Raw genomic sequence first — 24,011 nt, forward strand, 5'->3', positions numbered from 1 at the left:
AAAAAAAAAAAACTATGAAAGAAAATTAAACTTGATTGTCATTGATGGCTATTGTTGGTAGTGGTGTTGATGGTAAAGTTTGAAACTGTTTTGTGTGTCTTATAGGTAAAGCAAATGGGTAAGTGGGGTAAGTGTATGCAAAATACTGAGAGTTGGAGCTTTCATTGTGGGAGAAGGGAAATAATCTGGGATTGAGGGAGCGAGGAAGAATTCTGATTTTGGATTTGAATTCAAAGTGTCACTGTGAATGTGTGACTTAAGACATACAAAGTATCTTTACCCTGTTCAGTCAGAGCTTAGAAGCAATGATACTTAACTAGCAAGGAGTGTACCAAGTCCTCACCTCTGATTTCTCAATGCCTGTGCATTTTGGGAAAATGGCTGATCCGGGGTGTGGGGCAGGTGAAGTATAAGGCTAGCTTGGTATACTTGTGCCAGAAAGCAAAGAGTTACGCAAAGACTGTTAAGGTATGTCAAAAGGACATAGCAATTGGCTTGAAGGAGCTCCCATTGGCCAAATTTAGGATAATTTAAGCATCAGAAAGAATGGTGACAGTAATGGATTATATAGCACATTGAATTAAAAAAAAAAATACCATGAAATACATGGGAGCAAGAGAAGCAGAGAGAGGGAGGGGCATAGCAAGAGAGAGTGTGTATTGTATTTTAGAAGAATGCCAGCTAATACATGAAGAACGAATAGAATGTGAAAATGACCATTTTGGAACCTCTCATGTGTAGTAGTTGATTCAGGTGAGAGTTGTCAATGGATGCTGAAACCACTGAGTGAATTGTTATCAGGGGGAAGGGTAGTCACAGGATGTCAAACATCACCCCACTTACTTCGTGCTAAATACAGAGGAAAAGGTATTTTTGCTAAGGAGAAATAGGGCACATCCCACCTTAACGTGTTGATCAGAGAGCATCCCCACTAAAAACCAGAGATAGCCAGACGTTATGTGCTTGCTTTTTTTTTTTGAAGATTTTGTTTATTTACTTGACAGAGATCACAAGTACGCAGAGAGAGGAGGAAGCAGGCTCCTCGCTGAGCAGAGAGCCTGATTCTAGGGCTTGATCTCAGGGCCCTGAGATCATGACCTGAGCGGAAGGTAGAGGCCTAACCCACTGAGCCACCCAGGCGCCCCATTATGTGCTCTCTAAGTGAAGAATGTGGTACTACCTATGAAGTAGTCATCATTTTGTCAGAAAGAACTTGAATCTGACTGAGCCTGTAACTTCAACTACCAAATCCTAGGAAATCTGTGGGGACATAGGAGTTTATTAAATACCATCTTGCAGCTGCAACAAACAGACACAAACCCCAAACACAAACTTCCAGACTTTTGCAAACTCCACAGATGACCCAATTTCTTCAAACATAAGTTGCCAAAGGGGAAAAAAAGGGGCACATGAGAAAAGACTTTATAGAGCTATTGACCGTTGTACAGAGCTTATTCAGATCATGATACAAATGAGTTAAAAAATATAAGTTAACAGAACTGTGAACACAGACTGTGTATTTGCTGGTGATACAGGGTGAAATGATACTGTATCTTCATTTGCTTCAAAATAATTTGGGAGGAGGGCAGTTGGGTAGGGCTACAGATGGGGAAAGATTAGCCATGGGCACAAAACTGCTTCGGGGTCCATGTGTGTGTTCCTTGTACTGTCCTGCCTATGTAAGGTTTGATTTGAAAATTACATAATTACGTTAACACTAATTAATAGGAGATAATCTAATATTTTGTGTCTCTTTATGCATTTCATTGAGAATCGCATGTCATTTGTATAGAATTATTGCCAGAAATATTTTACTTAAATGTATCTGGAATCAATCAGATAAGCTCAGAGTGTATGATATTTGATAAGGCTATTCAAGGCTATGATTTTTTGGGCTATTCAAATGATGTCATGTCATGAAAAGCAACAAATTTGTTATAAAAAAATACAGTGCATGATCTTCACATCTTGGGGACGGTTGCAGACATCTAAATATAAACTTGTAGTAAATGATATTATTGAATTAATGTTAATTCTTTTAGGTATGATTATAGTTTTGTGGCTCTGTAAGGGAATGTTTTTATTCTCAGGAGAAGGGTGCTTAAGTATTTTAGGGTGAATTAGTATGATGTCTGCACTTCAAATATACACAGGTTGTGCCTGGGTGGCTCAGTTGGTTAAGCGGCAGCCTTCAGCTCAGGTTATAATAGTGGGGCTCCCTGCTCCATGGGGAGTTGGCTTCTCGCTCTTCCGTTTGCCCTTTCCCCTTGCTTGTGTGCATTCATTCTCTCTCTCAAATAAATAAAACATAAAAAAGATAAATATACGTGGATTAAGTTGGCTCATACTAACTGGCTGTTTCTCTAGGTCACAAACTGTGAAATACTAGCAACTGCCAATGGTTCCACTTAATGTTTGTTGAAAGAAAACAAACGTGGTGACATATGGGGGACTCCTGTGAAGAACATAGAGATGTGTGTACCATTCCTTCACCTTACTCTGGGTTCCAACTTTTTCAAAATAAAGAGTTGGGAACAAGTGGGTAGTCAGCATATGACAATGAACTCTGAACAGATACACAGTTGTTAGATGATGTGTGCTGACAACATTCTTGGCATATTTGCCTATAATAGCGTTTATATTCTCTTGGAATTCTGAAACTACTGATTGAGAATATAGACAAGGAGCAAAAAGGTACTTATTTCACTGTATGGATTTCCATGTCTGAATCAGCAGATGATGAAGAGCAGAAAAATTAAAGAGCTACAGGTGGAAATAAAAAAAAATAAAAAAAAAGCTTAGTAATATCTTACGTTGACATAGGTGAGGATTTAAAGACATCCGCTGTAGGAGAAAAATAGATTGTTGGTTTCTCAAAACCCGATGACTGTTTATTTTTTGTGAAGAGGTGACACATGGCTTGTGTTAGGTCTGGCCGTGACATTCTGTCTGGGTCTGGCCTTGATATTGTCTGTAGCACGGGATACGTCTCTGGGGTTTGAAAACACTCTTGTCCTTCCCTACCCCACCTGCTTTTGTTGCCACAGGGAATCTGCTGAAACACATCCTGCTCCGGGGTTACTGGGCAGATCGATAGAGCTAGGAGATGCTAATTCCTCCTGCTATCTAGAAAATTTAAGTGATGATAACAGCCTCTGGTTTGATCCTTCTTCTTTTTTGAATCCGACACAGGTCCCTAAAGAAGTGGCTGACATCTTTAACGCCCCCAGTGATGATGAAGAGTTTGTTGGTTTCCGAGATGATGTTCCCATGGAAACCCTCTCATCAGAGGAGAGCTGTGATAGTTTCGACTCCCTGGAGTCAGGGAAACAGGTACGGATGGTTCCTTTCATGGAAGGCCTGGTCCGAGGGAAACCTGGATCTCGGTTCTGATACTCTTTTATTTGAATTTGGTCTGAGATTGGTGATCGTGGTTAACTGTCGAGCATTTGTTTTATGTGTTTTGCCTTCATGTTTCAAGAACCAGGGAGAGTACCTAGATCATTTTACTGTTCCAGCCCTTTCTGTGCAAGACATATATATGTGTACACACACACACTTTTTAAAGGGGGCCTCACATGATCAGATGCACTTTCTTTGCAACCTCAGGGTTGCAGCCTGTGTGGAGGCTGCACTCATAGAGTTCCAGGCCGGCCGACAGGAGAGGCTGAGCCTGCACAACACCAGTCCATACCACAGTCTGGAGCGGGACCTCGGAGTTACCCTGAGCCAGTCCCTAAGCTCCTGGAGCGTGATTCTCTTGGCACCTCACTCTTGGAATTGCCAGGGAGGGCGTTACTCTTTCTTGGATTACCTGGCTCTCTGGCAAACACAAGAGACATTTCTCTGAGAGTTAGTTTCCTGAAGGTTTCTCTTGTACCTCAGCGGGAGCATGGCCAGTCAGAATCACCAGCCTTCGGTGGCCTTTTCTTCGCTGTCATTGTGGCTGTCAAAATTCTTCATTCTCCCTTGACCTTGGCTTCTCTTAAAAGACTGTAAATTAAGCCCACCTGGCTTGACTGGGCAGGTGCAGGAGGAGAAGCAATTGATTGTATAGGGAGGTGCCGGCTTGCTGGCCGGGCTGCCTGTGTGTGTTCTGGCCTCTGTGGGAGCTGGTCTTGCCCGTGTTCAGGGGCCTCCCCTGTCTCTGTCCTCCGCACTTGACGTGCTGTCTCATTTGACCCACTCGCCCCCTGCTGCTTCTCTGCTTGGTCTCTTCCTCTTTCTTACGTGTTTCCTACTTCGCCGTCCTCTCTTTGGTCTCCCGTCCCCATTTGTGGATGTGGTTCAAGATTGTGTCTTCAGACCTTTTTCTCTTAGTGCTCTGGGGACTCGCCTGCTTTCAGCCATTACCTGCCCGTTCTTGATGGCTTGACTTCCCTCTCAGGCCCCACACATGGGGATATAGTCTGACTGCCAGTCCGACCAGTCTCCATCAGGAAAACTCACCGTTTTCCTTCCCTGGTTGTCCGTTTGTCTTCCTCATTTTTATCTCCGTCTTTGGTATTCATGACCCCTCCCCCGCCTCTCCCATCTGCCAACTCCCTTGCAGGCACCTGCGACCCTTCTGCCATGCGGCTCATCTCCCTCCCGTCCCCCTCCCTTCCTCTGTTCCCCTGGTCCTCCTAACCCTTACCTCCGTGTCGAAACTGAGCTCCGGTCATGCTCCTTGCCTTATTGAGAAGCTGTTCGAGCATGGCGAAGCAGTGAGGGAGAGTGGCGCCCTGGCATCATGAAACAACGCAGCGTCCCTACCTTGGCTCTTGTAAATAATGTAAATAATGCTGCAATAAACACAGGGCTGTTAAAGTAGTGTTTTGGGGGTTTTGGGGGGTGGGGGGGGTATACCCAGTAGTGAAATTACTGGATCATAGGGTAGCTCTATTTTTAATTTTTTGAGGACTCTCCGTACTGTTTTCCATAGTGGCTACACCAGTTGACATTCCCGTCAGTGCTGCACGAGTAAATCCTTTTTCTCCACGTCCTCAACACTTACTTCTTGTCTCTTTGATTTTAACCATTCTGACAGGCAGGGGGTGATATCTCAGTGTGGTTTTGATTAGCGTTTTCCTGATGATTAGATAGGGGAGCAACCTAAGTGTCTGTCAGTGGAAGAATGGATAAGGAAGATGCTGAGTATGTGTACAATGGAATATTATACAGCCATAAAAAGGATGAGGTTTTTGCCATTTGCGGCAACGTGGATGGGTCTAGAGGGTATTATACTATGTGAACTAAGTCACACTGAGGAGGACAAATACCATATGATTTCACTCTTGTGGAATCTCAAAAATAAAAAGCAGAATAAGACCTATAAATTCAGAGGACAAACTGTTGGCTGCCAGCAGGGAGGGGGGTAGGGAGCTGGGCGAGGTGGGAAAGGGGAGTGGGAGGTACAGGCCTCCAGTGACATAGCGAATAAGTCATGGGGCGGAAAAGGCACAAAGGCACAACACAGGGACTCTAGTCAATGATACTGAACAGAGGTGTGTGGTGACAGATGGGAGCTACACTAGTGAGCACAGCATAAGGTACAAAGAAGGTGGAACACTGTGTTGTACACTGGGAACTAATTAACACTCTGGGTCAACTAGATTCAAATATGGAAATTTAAAACAAAAAAGCCAAAGCAGCTGCTTTTGCTGCTCTGGACACTGTTCCTTCTGTGCAGTCAGACCTGCCTTTCCTGCTCCCCCTGCTGGGGGTGGGGAGCTGTGGATGGGGACTCCGGTGTGTCTGAGATGGCCCATGACCTTGTGCTTTCATACAGCTCGCCCTGAACGCACGCACCTCCCGGGGACAGTGGAGGTGTTGTCATCCCTGTTTCACAGGGGATGAAACTAAAGCTCTGGGCAGTGAGGTGATGTGTCTAGGCTCCCATGTCTGAGAAGTGTCCAGGTCGGGATGTTGGAGATCTGGGAGCATGACTTGGCAGCCTCGTCCCTCTCACTGCTCCCCTTTGCTGCAGGGGACCCGAAGCCACAGGGGCACCCTCCGCATACACCAGTCCACCTGCCGTAGGCACTGGGCTGTGCTGTTCATCTGCTTATGTGTCTTCTCATTTTTCTAGAGTCTGATGCAGTTCCAATGCTGCTGCTGCTGCTGCTTGAAGTTTTACTTGATTTTCTTCCTTTTTTTTCTTTTCTTTTCCTTCCTGTTTTCTTTTCTTTTTTTCATTCTTTTCTATTCTCTTCTTTTTTTCTTTTCTCCTCTTTCTGTGCCATATTGCTCGTGTCTCCTTTATCACACTGATGCTCACCTCTGTCCCACTGCCCCACTAAACCATTAACCTCCTCGGGGGGAGGCGCCCCATACGTGACCGATGCCTCCCAGCTTTCCTGGGTTGCACAGCTTCCGCATGCTGTCCCTTTCCTCATGTTCCATGTGTTCAGCGCCCATTGGTGAAGGAGCCCCCTCGGGGTGGAATTGAGATGGGGTGCCGGTCTGACGGGCTCAGCTCACCATCATTTTCCAGTCGGTTTCTTCCTGTCCCATGAGCTTCAAAATAAAAAGTGCAAGTGCTCTGTCTGCAGCTCTTCTCATCTGTTACTTGCTTTATGTTCTTGATCATGGGAGATGGATGCAGGGGACCCGGGCCAGACCATACTGCCTGCTACTGACTTGAAAGGGTCACAAATTCTGAAGAGCAGAGAGCTGTGTGAGCAAGACTGCAGTGAGACCATGGAGTGGATATTTTGCTTTATACACACTCGCATTAAGAATCATTTTTTTGTTTTTTGTTTGTTTTGTCTTTTAAGTTGGCTCCATGCCTAGCGTGGAGCCCAGAGCGGGGCTTGAACTCACAACCCTGAGATTAAGACCGAGATGAGAGGCAGTCGGTTAACTGACTGTGCCACGCAGGTGCCCCCAGAACAGTTTTCACAGCTTGTGGAATGAGGAGGAGAAGAGCAGGGGCCTTGGTTTAGGACTGTGGCTGAGTTCTTTCTGGGTTTGATCTGGTCACCAAGGATACCAGTTTCCCTGTGAGGCCAGCTCAGTGAGTGAAGCAAGCCGGAGGACGGAAGGCTGGGGCTTGCTCCTCTGTGATGTTACTTGTTCTCTCTGGGCCCGAGACAAGGACAGTGGGTGTATGACAGAATGGACACAGAGACCCCATTGCCCTAGAGCTGCCTGCAGAGGCCAGCTCCAGGCTCCGTGAGCCGGATGTTTCCTGCCCCGGCACGTAGCAGTTTCCTGGTGGCTTTCTGTGGCAGCCAGCCATGTCCCGGTATTCCTTAAGAATCAGCCCGGCCCTGTGGCTTCTCCTCCCTGACCCCATACACGCATGATGCATGTTAACCAGCCAAGAGAAGCCACACGGACTTGCACACACAGCATGCAGCAGGGTTGACTTTGGTCTTTCTTAAACATCATTTGAATTTCACTTTAAAGAAACTTCCCTTTTATGTTTGTATTTTTTTTTTTTCCCAAGCAGCTGCACCACAGCTATCAACAAAGAAACAAAGTAATTTAGCTCCAAGCACACTCATTCCAATTACCCATAATAATTCATAGGAGACATTTAAGCTTAAAAAAATGCTAGATACAGACATTTCTTTCTCTATCCCCCTGTAAATTTTCCCACTCATCTATTATATCTATTTTTCTCCAGAGATGATGTGAGCTTGAGGAAGTATATAATTAAAGTCAGGGAGAGGCAGTGGGGGAGATACAGATTCTCCAACCAAATGTGGTGCGAGGAGGGGTCATTGCTATATCGGGTGCAGGAGGAAGAGACGTCAGAGGCAGCTGGGGACACTGACTCCAGCCTTGGTTGCCAGCTTGGAGGAGGCCGGTCTGGGGGTCTCCTTTCCGCAGTGCAGGTCTGTCTGTTCCCTCCTTTCTGTCAAGAGAGCCATTTAGAGAGCCCCGTTCCTTGCCTTTTACTGGTTCAAAAGACAGAAAAAGTCATTTGAAAATGTCTTTTTTTTTTTTGGGAAAGTGAATATTCTTTTTTTTTTTTTTTTATAAGCATATATTTTTATCCCCAGGGGTACAGGTCTGTGAATCGCCAGGTTTACACACTTCATAGCACTCACCAAAGCACATACCCTCCCCAATGTCCATAACCCCACCCCCCTTCTCCCAGTCCCCCTCCCCCCAGCAACCCTCAGTTTGTTTTGTGAGATTAAGAGTCCCTTATGGTTTGTCTCCCTCCCAATCCCATCTTGTTCCATTGATTCTTCTCCTACCCACTTAAGCCCCCATGTTGCATCTCCACTTCCTCATATCAGGGAGATCATATGATAGTTGTCTTTCTCCGCTTGACTTATTTCGCTAAGCATGATACGCTCTAGTTCCATCCATGTTGTCGCAAATGGCAAGAAAATGTCTTTCTTTTTTAAGCATCCTAGAGCATCTTTCTTTCTGCTCACTTGCTACCTGTCGGTGGTTGCTGGCCTCCCACCTCCTGCAGGACAGGCTCGCCTGGGGGCTGGGGGGGGTTGACGTTCCCATCCTCCCTTGCCCTGGGCAGTCAGGGTGCAGAGGTGGCTTTCTCAGCAGGGGGCATGGAGGGGTGTGAAGGGCTCTGGCCCTTTCCTGCACAACAACTTGCTGTCTTGGAAGCGAGGCAGGCTGTGCTCCCTGACTTGGGGGAGCCGGCTCTGGACAGCTGCTAGGAGGGAGAGTCGGCCTATGGCAGGGAGCCAGGGCTGCTCCCCATGACTCCTTCCCATGTGAGTTCGGTTCTGTGTGAGAGCACATCTACCTGATGGCCAGCCCCGGCGGAAGGAGCTGAAGTCCATTGCCACTCACCAGCCACAGAAGCAGCTGGCCGAGCCCGTGGCCATGCTGATTCTTGGAAATGGTGTAGTTGTTTCAAATTGTTCAGTTCTGTTTCTCTAATCTATAGAAAGATGTGTGTGTCTATGGGTGTGTGTTCTGTTATTGCGGTAGAATATACATAGCATAAAATTTCCCATTTCACCATTTTTTAAGTGTGGGCGAGTGCTGAGGTTCTTGCCAGGGAGCTGCTCGGTGGCATCAAGGACAGGCACGGGGTTGCACGGCTGTCCCCGTGACCCAGAACGTGTTCATCCCCTCGAACAGAAACTCCCCATTAAACAGTTCTTCACTTCCGCTTAGCCCCCTTGTCACCTCTCTTCTTTCTTTATGACATTTGTGTTTTTTAATTTAGCAAGATGTACGTTTCCATTCCAAATACTTCTCAGAAGAGCTAAGAAGAATTTTTATAGAGGACACTGACTCAGAGACGGAAGAATTTGAAGGATTTACGCAGAACGACCTGAATGGAAATAGTAACCCAGAAGTCATGGTAAGAATTATCGACACGTTGGGACGCCTGGGTGGCTCAGTTGGTTAAGCAGCTGCCTTCGGCTCAGGTCATGATCCCAGCGTCCTGGGATCGAGTCCCACATCGGGCTCCTTGCACCGCAGGGAGCCTGCTTCTCCCTCTGACTCTGCCTTCCACTCTGTCTGTCTGTGCTTGCTCTCACTCTCTCTCTCTTACAAATATATAAATAAAATCTTTAAAAAAAAAAAAAAAAAAAAAAAAGAATTATCGACACGGGAGAGTGTGGGTTGTCATAGTTTCTGTCCTGTTTCTGAATTGTATTTTCAGTCACTTCGTAGATGAATGACTTTTTCTTACATGTTTATCTTCTAAGCCGGTTAACAAAATATAGAATTGGCTATTCTAAGGCTAATTCCTGGCCCACCAGTCCATTATTCTCCTACGAGAAATCCACTTGTCTTTTCCTGGTACCTTAGGGGTTTGGGGGGACATGTCTCGGGTGTCCCTTATTGTCCTTCTGAAAGGATTTATTTTAGACTTTCGGGAACATCTTTTATCTGGAAAGAGGACCGTCTGTCTAGGAGTAGCAGGTTCCTTAAAGTCATTTCTTGTTGTTTGTAAAGTCATGCTCTTGGGTTTGGAGTTAATTTGGCCAAAATGTAGCTATGGTACAAACATAGAGTTTTCCCTGTGTATTTTTGGTTTGGATGCAGAAATGCTCTTTCAGTGATAAAGATGACTTTGTCTGACTGCTGAGGGAGGTCTGCTCTCAGCACTTGACCTTTAGGAGACTTGATGATTTCTTCCTTCACTCCCCATGTTGAGGCCAGTGTACTGCCAATTAGTATTGGACTCTCCGGGTACCTTTAAAGAACCTTTGGGTTTTTTCCAGGCATCAGAGGGTCTTCTGCTAACTGAAAAATAACACCCATGTATCCCTCCAAATCAGCCCACTGTTTCCTTCTTTGGTATCAAGATAAAGGATGGAGGTTAAACCTCTTCCCATTCAGAAGCTCCTGAGGAACCTCGGCTGACAAGCTGGCTTGGAACTTGGGTAGAAGTTTAAATAAGCGGGATGCCTGGGTGGCTCAGTTGGTTAAGCAGCTGCCTTCGGCTCAGGTCATGATCCCAGCGTCCTGGGATCGAGTCCCACATCGGGCTCCTTGCTCTGCAGGGAGCCTGCTTCTCCCTCTGACTCTGCCTTCCACTCTGTCTGCCTATGCTCGCTCTCGCTCGCTCTCTCTCTGACAAATAAATAAATAAAATCTTAAAAAAAAAAAAAAAAGAAGTTTAAATAAGCTGTACCAAGTAGGTTTGGTACTGGTTGGCCGGTACCAAACCTACTTTGGAGGTCTGGCTGGCCAGCCTCTGGTTTTTTGCCAGCAAGACACTTAACTAAAATCCTTCCAGACCCTAATGGGTATTGTCTACTCTTAGTGACTGACTTGTCCTCTGATTTTTGGCTAAGTGAGTTCAGGTGATTCAGAGAATCTGTGTTCCTAGCACTGGAAAACTACTCCAAAGGTTTCTTTCCCCCCTTATTCATGGTCTATACATTTGGGGTATGAACTGTGACCTGCTGATTGATTAGAACTCATAGCTTAGGGCAGGTCTACCTACAAGTTTGGTTTCCCCAGGCAGCGAGCCAACACGTGTTACTGTCTCCCTCCCCGACCTCCCACCCACCGTAGTGAGGACTGGCGAGACCACATTCTCTGACGGAAGGATGTTATCCCCTGGTGTCTCGTGGTCTTTCGGCTGTATGTGAAGCCCCCACAGCGGTGGTGCTGGGCCTCGTGCGCTTTGCCTTCGGTCCCCGTTGCTGGTTACAGTTTGCCCTTGTCTACTTTAGTCCCTTACAGGGTCCTTATTAGTAAAGGGGTACGGGTTTGAGGATGATGTAGATAAATAAAGCCAATCTGAGAGAGATTTCCTCTGAAGTTCTCCCAACACTGTCTTCCTAACATTGGATTCCTCCAGTCCCACCATTTGGATTCTAAAGCTACTGATGTAGAAAGTTCAGGATACCAAAAAAAAATATATATATATATATATATATCAGTACACTGTGGTCTTATTTCTCTCCTTGGCATGCTGTGGATTGATACATATCCCAAGTTTTGGAAGCTATCTGCACGTTGCCCCCCGCTTTCCTTATTTATTCATTTTCTAAGTAGGCTCCAGCCCAGTGTTCTTGAACTTATGACATGGAGATCAAGACCTGAGCTGAGATTGAGTTGGACACTTAACCGACTGAGCCACCCAGGTGCCCCAAAACATTTTTTAGCTTTTTTTTTTTTTCCTTCTTAAAGTTGGGTCCATGCCCAGTGTGGGGCTTTAAGTCACCACCCTGAGATTACGAGTCACACGCTCTGCCAACTGAGCGAGCCAGGTGCCTGTCCTCTACCTTATTTTTAACTTGAGTCCAGCTAGAATTTGGGGCATAGGGGAGTCACCGAGGAGGAAGCTGTCATTTACCTCAGTAAAGGGTTTTACCTGGGCCCATGGTGGTGCTGCTCCTTGTTCTGCTCACAGCGGCCCTGTTGTCCAGAGTCCCTGAGAGAGGGTCTTTGCATGTGATAAAGGGAAGATGCCCAGGAGGGGCCTTGATCTCCATAGTCAAGCCTGTGTCTGCCATTGTTAAGAGTCCCCTGGCATCTGAGATGTCACATGTCGCACCTGGGTAACGTGAACCTGCCACTGCCTTCTGTGTTCTCATGTGTAAGACTGAGATCCATTTTAATGCCAGAAACCCATATCCAGCAGAATCAGATAATTGGGGGTGAAAGTTTCTTGAGCTGACAGAACAGGTGCCTCACAACAGCCCAAGAGCTGTCTGCCTTGATGTCTCCCTGCAGCTCCACGGGTTGCAGGACAGGGAGAGGACGACCCTGGCAGGGAGGACCTGTCATGTCCTGGGGATAAGGCTGCCCCACTGACCTCATCATCTGCCTGCTCCTCTGTCCTTGGCTGAGGTGAGGTCAGCTCTCCTGTCCCCTCTAGAAGCCCTGTCCCTCCTGTTCAGGACAGAAGAGTATTTGTCTTCCTCGAGCGCTCCATTATTACCTGACGCTAACGCTTACACCACGCACAGCCTTTTCTTTGGCCTGTCCTCCAAATACTCCGCTCTTGCGCAGTGGAAGAGCCCTCCTTTGTGAGCGCCCCGCTTGCAGCCCGTGCTCCCAAGGCGGCAGTCCGCCGGGGGCTGGGGCCGGGCCAGAGGGCAGCAGGAGAATGCCTGCTCTCCACCAGATGCCTCAGCAGAGCACCTCACTGAGAGTTCAGCCGGAGCTCACAAGAGGAAGGGGGAGCTTGCTTCTCGTCTTTTCTCTGCAGTAATGACGGAGTGCTTTTAAATGACATGTTCTGGGGGGCCTGTCACGAAACATGGTCTCTGCTCTTCTCTTTGGTTTTGTTAGCTTGTGGAGTCAGACCTGAGTGATGCGGGTAAGGCATCTTCAGTGAGTGAGGAAGAGGACGACGACGAAGGAGCAAAGGCTACACCTAGAAGAAGCAGACCCAGGAGGAGCAGTATCGGTCTTCGAGTAGCCTTTCAGTTCCCCACCAAGAAACTGGCAAAAAAGTCAGATGACAATTCTTCGGAGCCGCCGTTTTCTAGCACACGCTTACAGGACAGTAAAAAAGCCATTCTTGGAAGAAAGAGAAGCTGCAGACAGGGGAAGGAAAGAGAGGATTTGGTCTCGGAGTCCGAGGACGAGTCCAGGGATGAGGGCCAGGAGGGCTCGGATGCTCTGCTGAAGAGGACCATGAACATCAGGGAGAACAAAGCCATGGTAAGGCCCCGCGGTGGGCGGTCTGGGGCTCTGGGGCTCTGGGGCTCCAGGGCTGTCCTGGGAGCCGCAGCAGCCCTGGCTGCCGTCAGGAAGTGTCCCCAGGGTATTAGGTGTCCTTCCTCTCTTCCTGAACCCCCAGCCAGTTGACACTGGATTGGCTGTGGCTTGGAAATAGAAAGCCAGCCCTCGGGACGATTTTCAGCTCCTTGTCCTGGTGTGGTGACCTCTTGCTACTTCCTGTCTATTAGAAAGTTAAGTTTCCACTAGGTGGTGGTATTGGAGAGGGGAGGGCTGAACAGCTGGCAGCTCCCAGCAGAGAGGAGCAGATGCGGACTGGGTGTGGAGGAGCCCACGTAAGGGCTGTGGTGAGCAGCTTGCAGCGAGAAGTCCTTTGATGACCCCCTGGGGCTTCAGGCCCTCAGATGAGGGAATGCAGGAGGCCTTGGTATTACACTGAGCAGTTGTGAATCGCGTTAACATGTCTTCCCTGGAATGAATGATGATACAAGGGGAAATCATTGTTTTGTGTATTTGGTCACTAACTTGTTGGCTTCATAATTTTGTATATACAGAATTAGAATTCTGCCATTCAGTTACTTTTAGTATTTTGGAATATTTCTAATATTTTCTTTTTAAAAAGCATAATATGATACGGTATATATGCAGCCTTAGATTTCTAGTAAGAAAATAAAGAGCCTCCTTTTGAGTGTAGCTTATCCTAAGACATATTTGTGATTAGCTAAGGGAAATTTTTAGCACTGTATCTGCATTTTTAAAATAACTATAATTTTGAATTTTTAATGACACCTGTACATTTGTTTAAGTCTAAAATTAAAAATCTGAATTGATTGGAATATTAATGCCTGTTATTCGGTGTTCTGAGGTTCTTATGAAAATGGGATTATTTTCACAAGTTATTTTTCTATTGAAAAATAAACAGGTTTTTTTGAGCTCTAAGTAACTGTCCGAAGAGTCAAGTTGAACCTCTTGTTTTGAAACTGACAAAACTTGACTTAGACCTGTGCACGATGATCTGTTCCAGGGGTCACGCTGCTCGTCAGGGGCCCCGTCAGGAGTCCCACCTCCTCAGCCAGCCACCTCATTCCAGGTGCCCGTTCATCATGTGCTGTGACGACCTTTATATATAAAGAATGGGTTTAGATTTTATTCCTATGAATGATGATCCAGCATCTTCCCTCTGGAGGTAGAAGTCTTTACATACGAGGTCAAAAACACAGCAACTGTTGAGACTGTACTTGAACTACTTGAGTCAGGTTTCTCATGTTGGCAAAACTGGGGACATGGGAATAAGGTGTTCATGAATGAGGCGTGGCAGTACTGATGTGAGGTCCTCTGTTTTGTTCCGACCCTCAGCTCGCTCAGCTACTGGCGGAACTGAACTCTATGCCAGATTTCTTCCCAGTACGAACCCCGAACTCAGCTTCTGTAAGTAGAACTCCTTTATAATTCCTGATGCCAGCACTGACAGACGGAATCTGTTGCCAGACGGCTTTTATTCAAGGCAGCTCCCCTTGCAGTGGACTGTGCTCTTCTTGCTTGCAGAAGAAGAGGGCCTCGAGGCGGGCTTTCTCCGAGGGACAGGTCACCCGGCGCACCAACCCAACCCGGAGCGCACGGCCTCCCGAGAAGTTTGCCCTGGAGAACTTCACCGTCTCAGCTGCCAAATTTGCAGAAGAGTTCTACAGTTTCAGGAGAAGGAAGACGATGAGTGGGGTATTTTCTGAGCACCATAAACAGGTTATTCTTGGTCTAAGCCTGTGCTGTGGTTTTGACCCGGCAGGCGTGCTGCTGGGTGGGCATCTTTATCACGTTCCCAGGCAGCGCTGGTGTTCCCAGGACCACGCTCAGGGACGAAACCCCCCACTCCCACCTGAGCTGTAGGCTGGAGAGCGCGCTCCACCTCAGCTGAGCAAAGGAGCTGCTCAGGGTTAAGATCCTCAGCTTAATCTGCCGGGGAGGCAACAAAGGCCCATCCAGTCTGCCTTGTGGTTTTGCTGGTGGGAAAGGGCAGTGCTTCCTCCTCACTTTTCAGTTTTAGGACAGGGTGTGTTAAGTGTTTTCAGAGTCTGGAGCGAGAAACTAGGTCCTTCCCATTTGCAGGTGTGGCCGTTCACTGTGGTTCACTCCCGTCCTCACAGAGTTTACAGCTGCTGCTGACGATTTCTTGGCCAGGGCAAACCTGGGCTGCTCATTTACTGTTGTATCACCGTACCGTGAAGGCAGCTGGCCCCGTGCCTGTGGCAGGAGCTCCGTAATGAGTGATGCCAGGGGAGTAGAAGGAGTAGAAGCGGAACATGGTTAACATTATGGTCTAGAGCTTTGTGAGTGAGAAATGATTTTTTTTTTAAAGATTTTATTTGAGAGAGAAAACATGAGCTGGGGGGCGGGGAGTTGGCACAGAGAGGGAGAAGCAGACTCCTCACCGAGCAGGGAGCCTCATACGGGACTTGATCCCAGGACCCTGAGGTGAGGACCTGAGCTGAAGGCAGAGGCTTAACCGCCTGAGCCACCTAGGCGCCCTCAGAGTGTGAAATTTTTATGTGTTTTTTTAACCAGTCAAAACAGCTTATGCCAGGTTCTGCTTTGGTTTGTTTTACAGGGGAAATGCCAGGGGTACAGACGGCGTCACCGAATATCCTCTTTTCGGCCAGTGGAGGATATCACTGAAGAGGACTTAGAAAATGTTGCCATAACTGTTCGAGATAAAATCTATGATAAAGTTCTGGTAAATTATATATAACAAATAATTCACATGATTGTGATTCTAATGGGGAGTCTGAGGCAGTGGTATTTGAAATCTTGCATTGTCTTTAAACTATAGCTGGGCTCATACCCTCAGGCCTTCTCCCCTCTGACAGGAAGGGTCAGCTGTGACTGGGAAGGGGAAGCCCCTTGGTGTAGGAATTCTCGGGAAAGGTCTCTGGGGGATGCATATGATCTTTGGGAAGGCAGGCATACAGTTTGGAAAAGTGCATTTAGAATAGTCACATTTTAAATAATCTTTAGAGTGTTCATGTTTTAAACAGGGGAAAAACACACTGTAGGGTGACTGGGGGGGGTTTTTTGTGTGTGTGCTTTTTGATTCATATAGCCATAGGAACTAGTTTGACAGAGTATCTTCAGTCAGTAGGAAATGGGTTAAATATTTTTTATTAAACAGTGATTCGGAGGGAGGCTTCATGGTGGTATGCATTTTTTTTTTTAAGATGAGGCAGTGTCTTATTAAGGTAGTAAGAGGTTTTTAGTTGTCAGCATTTTAACACCAACAAATTGTATTCTGAAAAGACCGGGATTCCTGGAAGCGAGGCCAGAGCCCCGTTTTGCTGCCTGAGACTCATGGCCACTGGGCCCCTGACACCATCTGTGGGCTCTTCCTCCCCTGCCTCACGGCTTTCTGCTGGTCCCTCTGATCATGTCCTTCCTTCCGGGCTTCTAGACAGGGCTGTGGTTTGTGCCAAAGAGGCCGTACTGCTTCATGCCCCGATGAGCGTACATGGCCCCATGTGGCCTTGTGGGTATCACCCCCTAAATCCCGTCTTCCTCCCTCAGGGCAACACCTGCCACCAGTGTAGGCAGAAGACCATCGACACCAAGACTGTGTGTCGGAACCAGAGCTGCGGCGGTGTGCGAGGACAGTTCTGCGGGCCGTGCCTGAGGAATCGCTACGGGGAGGATGTGAGATCCGCGCTGCTGGACCCGGTAGGAGTCGTGTTCGCTTGTGATGAACTGTACTGGCAGAGAGAAGCAGGTGGAACGAGGGGCTCCTTGGGCCCTATTGGGGACCGGTAGCTGCAGTGTGCCATCCCTACGACCCAGCACGCGGGAGGAAATGAAAAGTACAGCTTCCTTCTGGAATGAGCACGCTGGCCGGTATGACAGAGGCGATGTCTGCAGGGGTCAGAGCCACGCTTTTTTTCAGTTCGGATTTCGAAGGTGGACCTGTGTGCTCTCCTGCAGCAGCGGGGTTAGCTCGGGCAAAGCTCGGGGGCAGGGAGGTCACTGTGGAGAGTGCTTCTGGCGTGGCGGCCCCTGGTCTAAGGTTTTTTTTCTCTGTTGTGGTTGGCTAGTTTGTTTAACCTAGCGAAGTAGATATATACCCTCCCTGTTCCTCAGGTCCTTGAGATAATAGTATGGTTAAGATCCATACACTTGAACCTGGGCAGTCTGGCTCCAGAGCCTCTGCCCTCAGTTTGCCCCTGGCCTATGGATGTGGGGTAAACAGGTACTGTCCCCAGTGGGCAGACGAATCTAAACAACTCCGGTGAAGAAGTGGTTTTGGAAGTAGAAGAGCTCGAATTCACACCTCAGTCTCACTGCTCTTTTGTCCTCCTCAGATTCTGCACAATTGCTGGTTGGGTTTCTGCCCATGCGGCACCCTGGGTGGTCAGCCTGTCTGGGCCTTGAAACAGGTGGAGGAGGGAGACCCATGGGGTCACCGTGTGCTCTTTCCTAGAAGGCACATGGGACTCTAGGCTGGAGGGGCGGCGGTGGGGGGCTGGGCCCCAGCGCAGAGGTCATGGGGACACCGTTCTTCCAGGACTGGGTGTGCCCTCCCTGCCGCGGGATCTGCAACTGCAGCTACTGCCGGAAGCGGGACGGCCGCTGTGCCACGGGGATCCTCATCCACCTGGCCAAGTTCTACGGCTACAATAACGTTAAGGAATACCTCGAGAGGTGAGTGTCCCACGACAGAGGCTGAGATCCCAGCGCCGGCAGAGGCTTGAGTGCCACCCATTCCCTGTCTGCTCACGTGGCAGCAGCTCAGGACTGTTGTTTGCCTTGTTAGAACGTTCCCTCCTTTGCTAGAATTTTCATCTGGGCACTGCCTGTTTCCCCCTCATTGTGTAAAATGGGGAGCGGCAGAGACGGTGCAGGCCGAGCAGGGTGCGGTGGGTGGTGTGCTCCGGGGAGGCTGTGCTCACCTTCTGGCGCTGAGGAAACAGCCCCGAAGTCCAGAGCTCCGTTCTGGAGTGAGGCCGGGGGCTCCTGGGGCCTGCCTGCAGGGTCTCCTCTCTCGGAAGCAGGACGAGGCAGGACCAACCTTGCATCGAAGATCCGGGCTTGGGCTCCCCACTCTCCATGAGGGGTTGAGCCTAGGATCCACCTTATATATGCCTCCGTCCCCTCTGTCTTTCAGCTTACAGAAGCAGCTGGTGGAAGACCATTAAGAGAAGAGCCAGCCCGCTCACCGTAGAGCACGCCGGCCGGCCCTGCCATGCCACTTGTGCCTAAGATTTCTTACCATTGTGTTTTTATACAGAAATTCTTTGTAGACCTAAATGCTATTTTTTTTTTAAGATTGTCTAAAAAGATTTCTCAGGAAGACGGCTCAGCAGAGGAATCTCTATACATGTATCCGCAGGCCCCTACATATATTGAATTGTTTAAAAGAACCTGCTTATGATTGAAAAAAAAGCAGTTTAAATGGGGTGGAGTTAAAGTCCAGGTAAGTTCCAGAGAAAACATTGTATAAGCAGCTCTTGCCTTTGACACTGTTTATCTGTGTGGCCTTGATCTTTACCTCTAGTCCAGGACCACACAGTTAACCCTTCTCTGGGTCATTGGAATTTGTGAAAGAACATTCCCCTAAATTACAAAGTGCAATTATTCATAGATCTTGTGAGTACTAGAGTTTTATTTTTATGAAAACTTGAATGAACAGAAAGTAGACTGTCACCTTCATGACACTGGAGGCCATGGGGCCCTGCTGGCTGGCGGGAACGGCTGCCCCTTCATTCAGGAGTCACCTGCTGCCAGACTAAGAATGTCAGGGCTCATTTTTAATTTAAAAAGATTTTGTTTAATGTTTGCAAGAGCTAAAATTCCCCTTCACTGATGGGGAGACTTTATTAAGGATGGTGTTTAAACAAAATTAAGGCACATGTACATTACTTCAAAGTTATCTAAGTGGGAGGGAGGTTTGGTAGCTCTCAGTAAAGTAAATTAGCGTGTATGGACCCCAGTGACCATCCTGGCTGTGGCCCGTTTTCATGCTTCAAGCAACAGAGCCACACCGGCCAGGACCCACTTGGTGGTCTTATCTTGGCTTTTCAGCCGGAAGGTCCACACATAGTTAGAGCCCCTCATTTTGGTTTTATACACGGGACATTCATACGTGTGTTTGGTTTCCTGTCTGTCCGCGGGGATGGCTTTGGCAAAGATGACGGGCATCACCGATGTGACCTCCTGGAGGCAGGCTTCTGCAATGGTTCCTGACTGTGTGTCCCATCGGGCACCTACCGAGAAAACACAAGAGTTGCAAGAATGTGGCATGTGGGTACCACTCCTCTCCTGTTGGAGGCAATAAATGTTTGGTTTGGCAGTTACTTCTTGTCAGGAGCTTTCTTGCCACAGAGGGGGATGGGGAGTGGTGGTAAGCAGGGCTCCACACCTCAGCTTTCCTTTGAAAAAACTACACTGAAATTCAAAAGGTCTAAAATTTGCATGAAAACAGATTCTACAGGAATCCAGGCACAGTAGAGCTAATGAATTTGTTCTCAAAACAGTGTGACTGTCTCTAATTCAGCACATTCCCTCTTAACCCCCTTTAGAGATTCGAAGGGCTTAAAGAAGTCTTGTAGTAAAATAGCAGTGAAGTTGGTTTTTTTAATTACGATTTTTGAATTAAATCTGCATCTACATCTCGTGTTAACACTGCAGAGTAAGTTAAGGCCTGCGCTGAATTGACGGCCATCACCCTAAATGCCTTAAGCTTGGGCTGACCTTGAACACAGAACCTGGTATAAAATTCTGTGAAACTAGGAAATGAGGTACGCAAGCACTAGAGAAAAGTGACTGCTGAGGAGTGGAGTGAACAAGGGCAAATGCCAAGCCAAATTTAAGAACGGGCCTCCAGGTACTAGCCCTACGTGGGCTCCTCGGGGGAGCGTACCTTCCAGGACGAGCCCGTGGAGATAGGCGCCTTCCCGTGGAGGATGGCCATAGTCTTCCTTCGTTTTCTTGGTGACATCAACAGTCAAGCTCATTTTATCCAGTGGCCACCCATTTTTTCGGGCCATGGTCTGCATGATTGCTGTGGGAGGACAAGGAGGAGGCGGTGTGAAGGTTCACAGGAGCCGCTGGTGAGCCGGCCACGGCCACCGCCCTGCGACACGCTCCCGGCCCTCAGTGGGGCATGGGGCTGTGCTAGACCAGTGCCGGCAAATGCCTGCAGGACACCGGCCCTGCTCTTGTGGAAGAACTTCACTGGGACAGCCATGCGCCGTGGTTGCCTGTCCCCTGGTTTGGCACTGGCGGGGGCACAGTGGAGCCACTGGGACGGAGCCCATGTGGCCCTTCACAGAAAATGTTGACTAAAGTGCACTCCGTCCCATTTCATGTGGCCCTTCCACTTGGAATTCTCCCTCTCTGGGCCCCTTTGCTGGCCCCTGCGTGATCCCTGGGGAGCAGGGCAAGAGGGCCCGGCAGCTCTTACCAGTTAGGAAGGACTCCGGGTTGAAGAAGCCCGAAAGCCACACCACAGCTGGGAGGGCAAGATCGTGGGTCCAGGTTTCGAGTTCCCGGCACCGTGAAAGGAGGTCATTAAACCTGGTAAACGCAAGGCAGGGAGACACAGACGTGCTCTTTAGTACGAGTTTTCCAATCCGCTGAGGTAGGTTCAAGGGAACATGGGACAGACGCACCACTGATAACCAAAAACATCCTTAGATTTGCAAAACACCGTTCCTATAAAAAGCTCGATTTTGTTTCCTGTTGAAGTTTTGTAACTATTACCATTAGGGACAGGAAACATGGGAATGTGGAAAATTCATGTCAACCTACTGAGTGACTTTAGGGATGGGTGGTGATCTCACATAGGTAGACTGTGTACAGGATTCGAGAAGGCAGGGGAAGGCTGCTGGGAAGGGCAGGGACGGTACCGCTGTGGCTGTGGTCTTCCCACTAACAGTTGTCGCCTGAAGAAGGGAAGACAGGTAATGAAGAGAAACAGCACCTCCCAGCCTCTACCTGCCTGTGAGAAAGTGATGGTTTTACCCAGGTTCTGAACTCATCAGCACAACAATTACGCAAGGGAGGCTACAGGAAAATGACTCTCTGATAAAATCAAACACATCAAGCTTTAAAACGTAAAATTGAGGGCTGTCCGAAAGAAAAGGAAGATGGAGCAGGGGTATGAGATGGAAGACAGCGCCAAGATCAAAGCCAGCAGGCAGTTCCCCAAGGGGGTGGGGCACCCAGGCTAGCTCCCAAGTTTTCTGGGACCTGGTTGGGTTAAGGGTTGCAAAAGCAGCAGGGATGATGTTCACAGAGAAACCTGGGTCACTGCCAGGAAAATCCCTGCTCTTAGAACATGGCCCTTGTCCGCCCAATTTAAATTCTTCCAAATAGCTGCTGTAGGGAAAACCTACTTGAAGACAGGAGGGTGAAGAACAGGAAGAGATAGGAAAAGAAAAGACTTTCCATCTAAAAATGTTGCCACAAGGGGATAGGCATTGTAGCCAATTTACAGTAGGTTTTTAAACAAAAATGATTGCTTGTTCAAGTAGGATTAAGGTTTGGAAGGTAGAAAAAGGACATTAAGTAGAAAGAGTTCAGAGTAAGCATTTTTAAATGAAATGGGAAAAAGATTGGAAACAGTTCTAGGAAATTTGAGTTTTTCTCAATTACAAATTTGACTCTGAAGTTGGACATGCCGTGTTTCAGGAAAATTAGGCAATGAATAATCAATACTAAGATACAGCTTAATACTGACTGAAGATGGAATCCTCCCAGGGAAACAGTCTTTTTTCCCTTCTCTGAGTCTTCTGCAGACACCCCCACAGCAGCATTTGATCAGAGAATGCTGTGCTGCCTACAAAGCCACCCCACAATAATAAGGTTAATTTTTTTTTTTTTTATAACCAGCCAGCCTGTCATTTGAATATAAAGACAACTGATTATATGGCATAAAAAACTTGTACCAAATCCAACAAACAAGAAGGTTGACAACCTAGCAAATAAACATAAGAAGAATCTGGGGGGTAAAAAAAAGACTCTTTGATAGGTTTAAACTCCTAAGAAACTAGAGTAATAGTCACAAAAACAGGAATTTATGAAACCAAGACTGATACTTCCCCTGCCCCCATATAAAGAACATGGAATTGAAAATTGATTTTGGACAATGAAATGTTAAAGGGCAAGGGGAAACACAATAAACTGGAAAAAATGGAGTCCTCCCCACCCCGCCAGACCAATGAAATCAACCAGGGTACAGCAGAACAAGACAACAGATTGAAAATAGAAGATTTCAGGTAGGTAAATACAATGAAGACAATGGGGGAAGGCAGTGTTGGGAGAGCACTAAGAATTTTTCAGAGTGGAGGCAACAGGCAGACAAACCTACACATTTACAACAATTCGGTACTAATGGGGATATGTTTTAAAAAGTCCACACCTAAATAAAGGAGTAAAGTTGCAGAACGTCAAAGATGAAGAGAAAAATGTGAAAAATGTTCCAGAGAAAAGAGATTAGCTGTGAAGTGATGACAGGTACATTTACAGTCTCATTGGTTATAATAAATGCCAGCAAACAATGGAGTTACCAAACCACAGGGCTGAGAGAAAAATCATGGTATCCTAGAATTGTACATGTAGGTAAACTATGGAGCAAGAGTGAAGAAAATTCAGACACACAAAGAGCCCTGTTTACTCCCCACCACATAAGCTGAAAGCCCTGTTGTATATCTTGTCCTTTAGCAGGTAAGAGGACCCAGAACAAAGGAGCCCAGAATGAGCTATAAAAAGCAACAATGAACAAAGAAATCAATGTATGTTGCTAAAGTGAAAATAATTGACTAAAAACAAAACACAAATACTATGGTTTAAAGTAAGGTTGAATTACAGTTGCAGACCAGAAGAGGCTGATGTTCAGAGGGAGGTTAAAAGTGTTGACTTTACATTGTGTTAGAAAAATCAAGTGTGTAGGTTACAGTGTAAAGTGTCTCTGCTAAAATAACAGGAACTGGGGCACCTGGGTGGCTCAGTGGGTTAAAGCCTCTGCCTTCGGCTCAGGTCATGATCCCAGGATCTTGGGATCAAGCCCTGCATCAGGCTCTTTGCTCCGAAGGGAGCCTGCTTCCTCCCCTCTCTCTCTGCCTGCCTCTCTGCCTACTTGTGATCTTTGTCTGTCAAATAAATAAAATCTTAAAAAAAAAAAATAACAGGAACTGTACAGGGATAAATATGGAATAAAGAAAACTATTAGGGGGCGCCTGGGTGACTCAGTTGGACAGCTGACTCTCGATACCTGCTCTGGTCTTTATCTCAGGGTCCTGAGTTCAAGACCCACGTCGGGCTCCACACTGGGCATGGAGCCTACTTTAATAAAGGAAAAGTCAGGGGAGGGGAAAGGAACCCAGACAAACTGACAGAAGCTGGAAAAAAATTGGAATAAATGAGAAATACAGAAACCAGAAAGCACAAAATAAGATGGAAGTGACTCCAAAAATTACATTATAAAACTTAAGTGTAATGTAAATATTTTTAATTGGAAATACAAAATCTAATTTGGGATATCCATCGCGTTCACAGAAATCCAGTGAATAGCTCTGTTCACTCTTCCCCCACCATGGTTATTGCTGTCATCTGTGTCCCTTCCACATTGCCCCTTCCGTTATGTTTGCACACAACCCACACAGCCAACATCTGGCTGCCTGGATGGCAGTTCTAAGGTGCAGTCATTTGAAAAATTTTCTAAAGATTCTGTTTTTTTACGTAATCTCTATGCCCAACATGGGGCTTGAACTCACAATCCAAGAGTTGCATGCTCTATCAACCAAGCCAGCCAGGTGCCCCTCATGTGGAATTCTGATGGAACTTTCCAGTTTAAGGCTCGGAGTAGCATTCTGGTTCATGGAAAAAAGGTGGGAAAGGAAGAAAAAAAATTCTGGTACTGGAGAATACAGGAATAGAGAGAATCTTTGAAACTTCCTATGTTGACT

At 47.2% G+C, this 24,011-nt stretch overlaps 2 protein-coding genes across 3 annotated transcripts in view; one reads left to right on the top strand and one right to left on the bottom strand.

The window, feature by feature from the left end:
• Nucleotides 1–18,396, top strand: part of CDCA7L (cell division cycle associated 7 like) — a 46,355-nt gene extending 27,959 nt beyond the window's left edge. Inside the window, exons 2-10 of one of the 2 annotated variants that reach the window (XM_059396734.1) lie at nucleotides 3,193–3,333; nucleotides 9,140–9,277; nucleotides 12,676–13,050; nucleotides 14,425–14,496; nucleotides 14,614–14,784; nucleotides 15,671–15,796; nucleotides 16,621–16,770; nucleotides 17,609–17,745; nucleotides 18,209–18,396. In XM_059396734.1, the coding sequence (XP_059252717.1) occupies nucleotides 3,193–3,333; nucleotides 9,140–9,277; nucleotides 12,676–13,050; nucleotides 14,425–14,496; nucleotides 14,614–14,784; nucleotides 15,671–15,796; nucleotides 16,621–16,770; nucleotides 17,609–17,745; nucleotides 18,209–18,239 (1,341 nt within the window). In that variant the 3' untranslated portion in view covers nucleotides 18,240–18,396. Of the gene's footprint in view, nucleotides 1–3,192; nucleotides 3,334–9,139; nucleotides 9,278–12,675; nucleotides 13,051–14,424; nucleotides 14,497–14,613; nucleotides 14,809–15,670; nucleotides 15,797–16,620; nucleotides 16,771–17,608; nucleotides 17,746–18,208 lie in introns of both variants that reach the window. The other variant, XM_059396732.1, reaches the window with a different exon arrangement.
• A 384-nt stretch (nucleotides 18,397–18,780) lies between these two features.
• The window catches only part of DNAH11 (dynein axonemal heavy chain 11), a 294,718-nt gene continuing 289,487 nt past the window's right edge, over nucleotides 18,781–24,011 (bottom strand). Inside the window, exons 61-63 of the mRNA XM_059397525.1 lie at nucleotides 20,507–20,619; nucleotides 19,964–20,104; nucleotides 18,781–19,307 (exon numbers count right to left, since the gene is read on the bottom strand). Of these exons, the coding sequence (XP_059253508.1) occupies nucleotides 19,060–19,307; nucleotides 19,964–20,104; nucleotides 20,507–20,619 (502 nt within the window). The 3' untranslated portion in view covers nucleotides 18,781–19,059. The remainder of the gene's footprint in view (nucleotides 19,308–19,963; nucleotides 20,105–20,506; nucleotides 20,620–24,011) is intronic.

Source organism: Mustela nigripes, chromosome 4 (genome assembly GCF_022355385.1).
Source record: "Mustela nigripes isolate SB6536 chromosome 4, MUSNIG.SB6536, whole genome shotgun sequence".
Classification (NCBI taxonomy): Eukaryota; Metazoa; Chordata; class Mammalia; order Carnivora; family Mustelidae; genus Mustela; species Mustela nigripes.